Below are 13,184 nucleotides of genomic sequence, written 5' to 3' on the forward strand. Positions count from 1 at the left end.
ACGCTTGAATGTGACGTACAGATTGTTCAAACACACGTGACACTATTAGGCGACCATAATAACATTATTTCATTTAAATCTTCGTGTAACACAAGTTTATCAAATAATACAAGTTGTAACAAATAAATAAACAAAATGGTAAGTTTTCTTTGAATATCCTATAAGCATGCTATGTGTCTTCTAACTTTCATCCTCGTTTCTCTACACCTGTAACATATGATAGCTGACTTTATTTTATACATATGTTATAGGTGTAGAGAAACGAGGATGAAAGTTAGAAGACACATGGCATGCTTATAGGGTATTCAAAGAAAACTTACCATTTTGTTTATTTATTTGTTACAACTTGTATTATTTGATAAACTTGTGTTACATGAAGATTTAAATGAAGTAATGTTATTATGGTCGCCTAATAATGTCACGTGTGTTTGAGCAATCTGTACGTCAAACTCAGGTGTTTCCGTTTTAGTCGGGGTGTTACACTAATAATAGGAACTGCTCTGGAATGGGCTGTTGTCAGCCATCTATACCCAAGGACCTAGACTGGGTAATTTACCCCACGCGGGTTGCTCTGAGTCCGATGTATGCAAAGAAAATGGTTAAGAGGGTAACCCCTATCTTGACCCGGGCTGCAAGGTTATATTATATTATATTATATTATAGTGTTTTATGTTTTCATGTTGTAGTAATTAATTCCCTTTAACAGTTTGTTAATTTCTAAAGTTCTATTCCATGAATACTTCTGAAAACTGAATGGAGCACCTTCTAGAATATTTTTCTTAACTTAAAGCTTCAGTTCGTTTTCTTTTTCTTTGGGATCAACAACAGCGTAAAAGAAGGTAATGTAAATTTGGATATATTGGGTCTGTTAAATATAGTGTCAATGGTTAATAATAAGTCAAAGTCAACTACTGGTTGCTTTGAAAGATGATAATCTTTCATCGGAACTCATGCGGGGCATGAACAAGCAACTTGAAACCAGATCGGACGGGGTCCGATATTTTGAGAACCGGATTTGGGTTCCACGATACGGAGAGTTGAGAACTCTAGTGATGGACGAAGCTCACAAGTCCCGATATTCTATCCACCCTGGCTCAGATAAAATGTATCATGATTTAAAGGCACTTTACTGGTGGCCGAACATGAAAGCCGACATTGCCACCTACGTGAGCAAATGCTTGACTTGTGCCAGAGTCAAGATAGAATACCAGAAACCATCTGGTCTACTGCAACAACCGGAACTCCCAATGTGGAAATGGGAACACATCTCAATGGATTTTATTACGGGTTTACCTAAGACACCGACGGGATGCGATACCATCTGGGTGATCGTTGACCGGTTGACTAAATCGGCACACTTCCTAGCGATTAAAGAAACGGACAAAATGGAAAGACTGACTCGTGTTTACATGAAGGAAGTAGTGTCGAGACACGGAGTGCCTGTCTCGATCATTTCCGATCGAGATTCTCGTTTCACTCCGCACTTTTGGAAGTCGCTGCAAAGCGCACTAGGCACCCGTCTCGATATGAGTACAGCATACCATCCTCAGACGGATGGGCAAAGTGAACGAACTATTCAGACCCTGGAGGATATGTTGCGTGCATGCGTTTTGGATTTCGGAAAAAGTTGGGAAACCCCCTTACCCTTGGTAGAGTTTTCGTACAATAACAGCTACCACGCAAGTATTAAGGCAGCGCCGTTTGAAGCGCTGTACGGACGGAAGTGTCGATCACCACTCTGCTGGGCAGAGGTGGGTGACAGCCAAATCACTGGTCCAGAACTGGTACTCGAAACTTCGGAAAAGATTGTTCAAATCCGAAATCGCATGGCAGCAGCACGAGACCGCCAAAAGAGTTACGCCGACAAGCGCCGAAAACCTCTCGAATTTCAAGTGAACGATCGGGTGTTACTCAAAGTCTCACCTTGGAAAGGTGTGGTTCGCTTTGGGAAGCGAAACAAACTCAACCCATGGTATGTTGGTCCGTACCGGATAACTGAGCGCATTGGTCCGGTGGCGTACCGACTGGACCTACCAACAGAACTCAGTGGCGTACACAATGTATTCCACGTGTCAAATTTGAAGAAATGCCTGTCTGATGAAACCCATGTAGTCTCTTTCGAGGAACTACAAGTTGATGAACAGTTACGTTTCATTGAGGAACCAGTCGAGGTTTTGGATTGGGAAACCAAAACGCTCAAGCACGGCAAAATTCCAATCGTTAAGGTTCGTTGGAACTCGAGACGTAGACCGGAGTTCACGTGGGAACGCGAGGATCAAATGATGAAAAAGTATCCTCACCTTTTTGAAGGGCTAACCAAACACAGAAAACCGCGAAACTCGGCAAACCGTCAGACATCACCGGAGGTATGAATTAAATTTCGGTACGAAATTTCTTTCTACTAGGGGATGATATGACAAACTGAAATTTTTTTTCTTACTCTTTCAGACACTCATCACGACTTGACTCAAATTTTCGGGACGAAAATTCTTTAACATGGGAATGATGTGACAATCGTCAATTTCAGGTTAACTCCGTTAACTCAACTCCGTCAATTCAAACTTAAGATCACTAAATCTATAACGCACACTTCATTACATTTAAACTAGGGTTTAAATGACGCTTAACACTTACTACATGTGTAGTCTTTCGGGATTTGCACCGAAACGCAAACGAGTTGACGCAAACGATTGATGAATAAATGAAAAACGTCAAAACAATAATTATGTGATAATTATGTGTTAACATATGTGTTACTTGATTATATTGTGTGTAATGCTAGACAAGAAATAAGAACTAAGTTAGTTAAGTTAGAAAAACAACACTTGAAAGTAGAGGGACTTGAGTGTAACTTGTATATCTATAAATATATCATTAACTTAACCCTAACTATTATTATTATTATAAACCCAACCCCGATCGGAACCCTCCCACCCCAAAACCTTGGCTGCCGTCCACTTTGCACACACATACATCAAGAAATCAAGCTTGTGATTGAAGAACTAGGTGCTAGGAAGGTATAATTGATCATCCTTTACATTCTTGTTGATTGATTTTGATGTTTAATGGGTTAATTGAAAACCCTAGATGAGCCGATTTCATGTATGTATGAAGTTAACATGATTGTTGTTGATTGATGATGATTTGATAACTAGATTGAATCTTGTTGCATGTAAATTGTTGTGTCTTTGATTTGAGTTCAAACACAAACCCTAATCAAGTATGTAATATGTAATTGATGTGCATGGATGGTGTTTATGGAGTCTAGAGGGTCATATGAATGCATGATAGTTCATAGGTTGTTAATATATTGAGTTTGGATGCAAACAGTTTCTGGACAGAATGTGTATATGATGTTTAAGTGACTGTAACGAAGTGTAAACGTGAAAATTGGTTGAGATTATTGGTACTGCAGTAAACTAGGTTGAGTCTAGTTTCTATAAAGTATAAGTTTGTAATTTTTGGACAAGTAGAAGTTAACTTTTATGATTTTACAAAAACGTTGTGCAAAGCTGAGCTGTTAGACCTGCTGTTAGGTTATGTTGTAAATGTTATATCTCATGAACTACGAGACCAATTGGGTTGGTTCCACTTCTGGAAGTTGACTCATTGAGTTAGGAACCAAACCCAAGTGGTCTTGCATTTATTGGATTTTTCGTTTAACGGGAATTGCAAATAACATCCTGTTGTGCATGAATCTGACTGTTATGAGTTTGCTGTAATGATTTGATGATTGTGAGAAAACTATGAGGAATAAAAATGTAATAAAATATGTTCTGGAAACCTAAGACGTATGTGCTTCTGTGATGATTTTTGGTAAATTAATTGAGATGCTATGATCGGTGAAGTAGTACAATCTTTCTAGTAGGATTTCTGTCTCGGTGAAACTAGCTGCTGAGTTTTGTGAAAATGCATGAAATATGATACTTGCTAATTTATTATCGTGTTTTGACCAAATTGCCCTTGAGGGGAATGATTGCAAGATAATTGTCGTGCTTTGACTAAAATGCCATTGCGGGGAATAACTGCTAATTGATTGTCATAATTTGACCAAAATGCCCTTATGGGGAATAATGGCTAGTTGATTGTTAATTGTTGACCAAAATGCCCTTACGGGGAAGAATTGCTAGTAATGTACGTTATGAATACATGACACGTATATGGTTGCTTACACATGTGATGTGTCACAAAAACACTTGTTAAAGTCACACACGATTCACGAACGAAACACGAAACATGTTATGTGCATAGGTATTATGTGCCGGGTCTAGAGACTCGATAATATTCCGACACTTAGAAAAATCTCTTTGTTGTTTTAGAACGTTAGAGAGTTTTTCGGTGACGCGCATCTTGGTGATTTATTTTGGGAAATTCTTCGCAAACAGTGAGTTTCACTTTCCCCTCTTTAAACTGTTTTCAAACGTTTTTCAATTGGGGGAGATAACATACTCCACAACGCATTTAAGATTTTGTTATAAATTATATATCACTTGTAAAGGCTAAGTGGCAAACGAAACATTTGAAGTCCTACACATCGAACCGGTTAATATTTAGAATAGCGAGTCACTGTTGAGTAGTACTACTGGGTTTGACAAACCCCACCCAACGCTAAACTCGACTGGAGGTCGAGCGGGTGTAATTTTGGCTAACACGTACCATGGTCTGGAGGACCTGGTGACAAGGCACTTACTAAACGAGTCAGCTTCGGTGTCGAACACTTAGTAATACTTGTTGTATAGACTAGCTACCTATCGATATATAATTTGACATAACACTATCTGGTAACGCAAAACGCTTAACGCAAAACGCCGTAACGTGGTTACGCAAAACGCTTAACGCAAAACGCCGTAACGTGGTTACGTGAAACGCTTAACGTAAAACGCTGAACGCAAACGCTAAACGATTTATTTTATATAACTTGTGAACTCACCAACCTTGTGTTGACACTTTTAGTATGTTATTCTCATGTAGCCGAGGCGGGCGCGCGGTTTAGGAACATGCATTGATTGAAAACGCTTTTGTCCTGCAAACTTATTTTTAACGATTATCTTTGGTTTTAAGTCGTCCTGCGTGACGCAACTTTTGATTAAAGGTTTTTACGCTTCCGCATTTAAATTACTTGTAAACGTTTTCATGGTTTTGAAACTTTATTTTATGGTTTGAATATAACTGATGATTCCGATCCTGCCAGTTCACACCCTCTGACGGTAAAACTCCGTTAGTGGATTTTGAGGGTGTGACAATTTGTCAAGAAAAGGGGGAGATAAAAACTTTCAAAGAGCATATTCGATCGTTATCTTCCTACCTTCGCAAGGATTTCTTGAAAAATTACTGTAATTCGGGTGGTAATTCATGTTTGCAAAGCTATGTTTGACCGAGTTCAAGACTGTGTTTGTTCTTCGATTGGTGATTGATTTGTTCATGATTGAAACCTGACTATGTGGGATACGAGTGTCTGTCCGTTTACTTCTTTCTGAGGGATTTTGATCCTGACTATGTTGGCTACGAGTATTCGGCGGATTGCTTTTGTTGAAGGGGACATTCTTGAATGGATTGATGTGGTTGAGGAATATACGGGTCTTGTTATTGGATTTAAGAATCTGATCGTTCGGGATTGATTAACGAAGGTTGGAACTCTGAATCATATGCCCAAAGCATTAGCGCATCCAAGCGTATTGGTTGCCGAAGACCTTCAAAGGGTTATATTTTGGGATAGACGTTATCAAGAGAGTGAAGACCGTTGTGAAAGATGTGGAATGATCGGGTTGTTCATGAAGATGTGTGACGAGGTTAAACGTAAAGACATTTGTACTTTACCGGTGCGACAGATAGTCGATGACTTGCTGCTAATTGATTCGTTTGATTGAACTATATCATATGCCAGCTGGATGATCGAAATGATCACCTGGACATGCTTGTTTGAGGGGGAGATCTATACGAGTCGCTCAAGTTGTTGGTTTGCTTACAAAGAGTTATATTTTGTCTGTTTGCTCAAGCCCGAGAATCATCAACCAAGGGGAGGTTGGTTGTACGGCTGATGATATGCAGTTAAAGTATTCACGGTTAAAGTATTGAACTTTAACGTATTCGACGTTAATGTATTGGTCGTTAACGTATTCGTCGCTAAAGTATTGAAGGTTAACGTATTCGACGTTAAAGTATTGGATGCTAAAGTATTGGAAAGCATTCGACAGCTACGGTCAAGGGGGAGTTTGTTAGTGCACGGATTTGGTGTCCGAAGCTGTTCGAATATGATAGGGGTTGTTTAGTCTTTATATTAATGTATAAAGGCACATTCGCTAAGGATGTTTAGCGAATGGGCCACATTCGTTAAAGACTAGACATATTCGTTAATGTAAGAGCTCATTCGTTACTACTGTGTAACGAATGGAGGCTCATTTGTTAAAGTAATGCTCATTCGCTAAGGATGTTTAGCGAATGGGAGGTCATTCGCTATGGGAAGCCTTATTCGTTAGTGATGTTAACGAATGAGGAGGACTGCCTATAAATAGGCCTTCCCTAGTAAATGTGCATAGAGATCTGTGCCATATTTATGTTTCTGTACCGTTACCATGCCGGATTCTCTCTAGACTCATAATGTATCTTCATCATGTAATGTAATCATCCTTTAACGTATTGAACACGAGTTAACGTATCGATTTGCGACTAGATTCCTGGTTCGTAAACGTTCGTATAACGTTTCTACATATGTCGACCCATTTTGACCCGAAAATAACAAGATGAAATTTCAAATGACCTATTTTGACTCATTTAGTTAAAATCTCTAACCCAAACCAACCAATTTAATTTTAAAATAACTCAAATTGATCCATTTGAAATGGTTTGGGTCAAGATTGCCACCCCTAATTATGATAATAACTAATTAAATAAAATCCTAGAATCAAAGATCCTGTTAGTTTTAATGGGTCATAAACTAAACCCATGGACCATGGATACCTTGGATTAATGAGAATGAAGATTAGAAATAAAAATGGATATAGTTATGACACAATTTTTGTTTATTACTAAAGTAAGATAAGATAAGATATGAATATTGGTTTTAAATAATCCAAACTATGCCCTATTGGTAAATAGTAGTCCCAACTTTAAAGTTGGCTGGTGGCAGTACCAACTAAATAGGTATTTGTTTTAAACGGGCCGCGACTAACGGATGTTAACTCCGTTAGTGATTTGCTGACGTGCACTAACAGTCCCAACTTTAAAGTTGACTGGTGGCAGTACCAACAAATACCTATTTAGTCGGTACCTAAATATTACGTGCCCCGGCCGATGGTCCGACCGGCACTACTCTCTAGCCAGCCTTGAAAGAAGGTCATGCTTTTCAAGAAAGATTTTGGCAGGCTTTCAGCTCGGTAAACTGGAGCTAGTCAGTCCAACTCGGTAAAATTGGATTTTCATTGTTCCTCACGTATTTTTCGTTATTTCTCATGTAGATAATTTGGAAGACGAGAATTAAATGATAAATATTCTATAATATTAAAATTTGAATATGAATTTGTGAAATACTTTAGTATATGAACATGTATTTTTTATTTATATGGATATGCACATAGGTTTTTTTTCTATAAATTTAATATACTTATAATATATATAATTTCCTAAAAATGAATTTCGATATAATTTACCATGTCCAAGTACTTCCCGCCTAGTCAGGTCAAGTACTCGTAACCTCCCACTCAACTGTCAAGTCAGTGCCTCATGAATTCTGCAACCTTGCCGGATAGTATTCAAATTAGTGAAGAACCTCCATCTCCACTTTTAAATAGAGCTAGACTAAAGCCTTCCAAAGTTACAATACCCGTGATCTCGCAATATTTTCCCTCATTGGAAGCCCCAAAGAAGTAAATAGACACTTATCCAACTTACAACCAGAGATCTTAGCACAATCGGCCACCTCGTCATCTCCCACACCCGCCAACCCCATACAAACTAGATTGATACTATTTAATTTTCATCACTTGAGACGTCATTATAAAGGGTTGACTTCTTCATCTTGACAAGAGGTTAATACCTACGAATAATACTACAAACGCCTCTTTAACAAGTTTGCCAATAACAGCACGTTAGCTACGTACCCTTAAATTTTTGTGGATGTTTCCACTACTTCCGATCAAGACATGTAGTTCTTCATGGATCATGCGGAGTTTGTTGGCTCGATAGGCCCTCAAACGTGTCACAAACCATTAACCTCACGATCCACACGTAAGAACAAAAATGTTGGTTTACTCAAACAATGTGTCATTGTGATACTAATGAGCTGAGGACGGGGCACCATCATGGATAGAGTGTATGGCTTTCAAATCACATGACAACACCAGCCCACTCCATGTGGGTAAGATGAATGACTTCATTCTATGGCAAAGGTTTGCCACACAAAATTGATTTATTGTTGACCATTGAAAAATTAAAATGAGTTAATAAAGTTTTAGGGTACTTGTGGGTAGGTGTTGATAGTAACTTTGTTATGTAATTAAGTGTAGAAATGAGGTGTCAGTACATGATTGACCGGTACATGGGTAACACCCATAAGTGCTCCTTCCCCTCTTATATCAATAGACGCATAGTGAAGTAGCAAATAATAAGTGAATATTAATTAATATTCTTCAATATAAAAAAACTGGCACAGTTATAAATGAAAAAAAACCAACACATCAAGGTCCCATTTACAAGAAAATTCAAGCATTTTGTCATCAAAGTAGCAAAAACAAGATTCATTACAAAAGTAAATTTAACAACTAGTAAATTGCATGAATTGGGGATACTCATGATTTGCTTATTAAACTAAAAGGCAAGAAAAGTCTTTAATTCAAATTCAAACCAAGCAAAAAGTTGTGTTCGTTTTAAGTTGGACTCTTTTCATGTATCATAACTAATATAAAGTTTTAGTTGATGTGTTGTCTAGTTTAACCACATCCGTAAATCTCTTTAGTTATGACTACTTTAAGTATACGTTATGGTTCTTCCTCAATTGAAAAGAGCTCGTTTTGGAGGAGTAGAACGTTTTAGTGGATGCGTTGTTCAGTTTCACCACCTTAGTAAATCCCTTTAACTATGCTCACTATTAAGTTGGACCCTTTTCACTCTTCGATCTTCCGCATTCTAAATGGTCCATATATACATATATATATATATATATATATATGGTTTTGATCAAATACAAATAAAATTAACGTGTTAATTATAAAAATCAAGTAGAGTAATTATATATAAAAATAGAGTAAATATGTAATTACATAATAAAGTAACTATGTAATCACATTAACATTTTAGTAAAAGAGAGTCACAAATAAGTGAAAATTGCAAATTTAAAAATCCACAGCAGAACTAGAAGAAAATTAATGGTAGATGTTCATTTGGGACCAAGTGATAAATTAAAGTCTTTCTTTGAAGTGTTCCATACGGTTAAACCCAAATTCACTTAACCATATATAACATACGTACGTAGAGTCGGTCATTGCAAAAAATAGTTTGAAAAATGAAAAGTATTTCACTGACCGGTCTGGACGGGTTAACTTGATTAGTTTTCCTTTAGACTTTAAACATTTAATTTCCAAACTTTCACGTTATATGACTTTTGGTGTTGCAGTTAACGTACACTACCTTGAAGGCATCCTATAAATTGATATATATTCCCTTAATTGTAAACGAAAACACACACAAAAATATAAAAAGAAAGGAGAAACATGCAGCTTCATATAATTATTTTCCTCTCTCTTCTTGCAATGGCCTTGGGAACCCTTCAAGGTTCCACCATTAACAATATATCAAAGCCAAACTGTCCAACCCACTGCGGGAATGTGATGGTTCCATACCCTTTCGGTATTGGTAATGACACAGGTTGTGCGCTTGACAACTCGTTCTACGTGACTTGTAACAAGTCCTACGAACCTCCGAAGTTGTTCCTTCTTTCTGGCAATATAGAAATATACAACATTTCAGATACGGAGTTCCGCGTTGGCACTGCCGTTGCGTATAGGTGCTACCACAAAAATGGAACCATACGAAGTTATTTTGATTGGTGGATGCGGGTTGGTGAATTCAGCTTCTCTCAAAAGAACAGGTTCACAGTCCTCGGGTGTGATGATCTTTCTACGATCAGAGGGACCAATGGTGCAGACTTTTCAAGTGGCTGTTTGGGACTATGTAGCAAAGCACAAGATTTATCTGATAACGGAACGTGCTTAGGAATTGGCTGTTGTCAGACATCTATACTGAATGGCCTACAATACTTGAATGTTACACTTAGTTCCTTTCAAAACCACACAGATGTTTGGTCCTTCAACCGCTGTGGCTATGCGTTTCTTGGCGAGGAAGGCAGTTTCTCGTTTCAGGGCGTCCGTGATTTATATCCAGATTTGGGTATTGTGAAGAGGGTAGAGTCCAATGTCACTATTGTTGTAGATTGGGTGATTGCGCATTCCACTCGTGGTTGCTCTGAGTCTACCGCATGCAAAGAAAATAGTTCCTGCTATGAGATAGACACTGGTGGGTATCGTTGTAGATGCAACGATGGTTATGAGGGTAACCCATATCTTGATCCAGGCTGCCAAGGTCAGTTTCCGGTATATATCAAAATATATCTCAACATGCATAGGAAGTATTATATATTAATAGTTTACTTAAAGTAATGTTCTACATAAATCTTTAATAATTTTGATTATATGACTTTTGATTGAAGTTTCAGTGTGTAGCTCTTCAACTTTGTATCAACACAATTTCTTTTTCCTATTTTAAAAAACAACTTAAAATAGGATATGTTCTGTTTTCTTTAATATGTCTGCTATGTTTCCTTTTTATAGACATCAACGAGTGCGAGGATCTAGGTTCCAACCCTTGTTTTGGTGATTGCATAAATACTCCAGGGAGTTACAATTGTACATGCCCACCGGGATCGTTTGGTGATGCAAATACAGAAAATGGTTGTCGAAAGACTCAAAAGCCCAAAGATTTGAGGTTTTCTTCAACCGCTTTCATTATAGGTATTTCTTTCTTGAATATATATAAAAAAATGTGTCAACGTACACTACTAGAAAATAAATCTTTTCTAAGATGGTAGTTTCCAAAAACGATGTTCTTCATTGCAACTGATCACAGCCACTAATTTGAAATGATTTTCATTTTCATTTCACCTGTAGCAATCGTGTTTGGGCTGTTAGCAATGCTATCCGGTCTAATTGGTATTTTATATGGAATAAGGAGGAGGAAGCTAATGAAGCTTCGAGAAAAGTTCTTCGAGCAAAATGGGGGAGTGTTACTGAAACAAAAAATCAGCTCGCATGGGTCTCATGAGGCAATGACATTGTTTAGCACATCACAACTTTGTAAAGCCACTCGCAATTATTCTAAAGATAATATTATTGGCCGAGGTGCCTATGGCGTAGTGTACAAGGGAGTTTTGTCTGATAAACGTGTTGTTGCAATAAAGAAGTCTAAAATAGTGGATGAGAGCCAGGCAGAGCAATTCATAAATGAAGTCTTGATCCTCACACAAGTCATCCATCGAAATGTGGTAAAGCTTTTAGGGTGCTGCTTAGAAGAGGAAGTCCCTGTATTGGTTTATGAATTCATCTCTAATAACACTCTTTTCTATCACATTCATTCTAGATTGGGTGGAATGAGTTGGTTATCATGGGAAAATCGATTGAGAGTAGCTATTGAAGCTGCAAGTGCACTTGCATACCTTCATTCGGAAACTATCATGCCAATCATACACCGAGATATCAAGTCTACAAACATACTATTAGATGATAACTATACCGCAAAAATTTCAGATTTTGGTGCATCAAGATTAGTCCCATTAGATAACCAACATGTAACTACTCTTATTCAAGGCACACTAGGGTATTTGGATCCAGAGTACTTTAGCACATGCCAACTAACAGAAAAAAGTGATGTATATAGCTTTGGAGTGGTCCTTGCAGAACTGATAACTGGGGAAAAAGCAATTGGTGTTGATAGGTCCGATGTTGACAAGAATTTATCAATATATTTTGTCAACTCTGTTACAAACAAATGCTTATACGAAATTGTTGAACCTCGAATATTACGTGAAGGGAGATTTGAGCAAATAGAAGCGGTAGCCGACCTGGTGAAAAGATGCCTTAATGCACTAGGCCAAGATAGACCGACAATGAAAGAGGTGGCTATGGAACTAGACAACTTGAGGAAATTCACAACTCAACCTTGGATTCAGCGACAAACTTTTCAAAACACCATAAGCTTAGTTCTTGAAGTTGAGCATCCGGATCTTTATGAGGTCCCACTAGTCTCATATGGTACTAATGATAAGGAATCTTAATCGAGTAGCACATATATTGCGTTTGAAGGTAACAAATCACGCAGATAAATTTTGTGAGCATCACCACCTCACCAAATATGGTTGGTATTCAAGATATTAGTTTGAGATTTATCATTAGTCAAAGTTTGTAATATAATAGTTGTTTTTGTTCACTAAATGAGCGGTTTTCTTTTTCTCTATATTCCCATTCCCATTGTATTTTATTTTTACTTTCTTGTCTCTATATTCCAGTTGTATTTTAGCACTGCATGCAACTCTATATTTGATAAGGCTTAGTGGTGTCCACCATTTATTAGGGTTGACACGAACTTTTCTGGCTCGCCTTTTTACTTTCTTCTGTCTTCACAAATGCCCGCATGCATGTACCATTCATCTCTAATACTTTTTATATGACCCTGCCGATGAATTCTGAATACCGAGGCTTGGTTTCATAATAATTTTTTGCTTCGTATTGGCACTGGCGTTGCTTACAACCAAAATGGAACTGTACACGATGATTTTGATTTTGATGTGTGGTTTAAGTTAAGTGAATTCACTTTCTCTCAAAAGCACAAGTTTACTGTCCTTGGGTGTGACGATTATTCTTTCATGAGAGGGACAAACGGTGTATGTAGCAAAGAAGAGGATGTGGCTAATTGTAACACCCCGGCTAAAGTGGAAACGCTTGAGTGTGACGTACAGATTGTTCAAACACACGTGACACTATTAGGCGACCATAATAACATTATTTCATTTAAATCTTCGTGTAACACAAGTTTATCAAATAATACAAGTTGTAACAAATAAATAAACAAAATGGTAAGTTTTCTTTGAATATCTTATAAGCATGCAATGTGTCTTCTAACTTTCATCCTCGTTTCTCTAC

At 37.6% G+C, this 13,184-nt stretch overlaps 1 protein-coding gene across 1 annotated transcript; it reads left to right on the forward strand.

Annotated features, from left to right (window-relative positions):
- The first annotated feature begins 9,704 nt into the window (after window positions 1-9,704).
- LOC143548271 (wall-associated receptor kinase 2-like) lies at window positions 9,705-12,319 on the forward strand. Its single transcript, XM_077039484.1, has 3 exons — window positions 9,705-10,572; window positions 10,821-11,000; window positions 11,157-12,319. Exons 1-3 carry the CDS (start codon window positions 9,705-9,707, stop codon window positions 12,317-12,319), a joined length of 2,211 nt encoding a protein of 736 aa, XP_076895599.1.
- Window positions 12,320-13,184: the final 865 nt, after the last annotated feature.

Source organism: Bidens hawaiensis, unplaced genomic scaffold, assembly GCF_021521415.1.
Source record: "Bidens hawaiensis isolate Kalapana, Puna unplaced genomic scaffold, B.hawaiensis_p1.1 tig00014983_1, whole genome shotgun sequence".
NCBI classification, from domain to species: domain Eukaryota; kingdom Viridiplantae; phylum Streptophyta; class Magnoliopsida; order Asterales; family Asteraceae; genus Bidens; species Bidens hawaiensis.

Coding starts and splice junctions, on each gene's coding strand:
- LOC143548271 (XM_077039484.1), top strand. CDS start 9,705: ATGCAGCTTCATATAATTATTTTCCTCTCTCTTCTTGCAATGGCCTTG. Junction 10,573..10,820: donor TCTTGATCCAGGCTGCCAAG/GTCAGTTTCCGG, acceptor TCCTTTTTATAG/ACATCAACGAGTGCGAGGAT. Junction 11,001..11,156: donor TTCAACCGCTTTCATTATAG/GTATTTCTTTCT, acceptor TTTCACCTGTAG/CAATCGTGTTTGGGCTGTTA.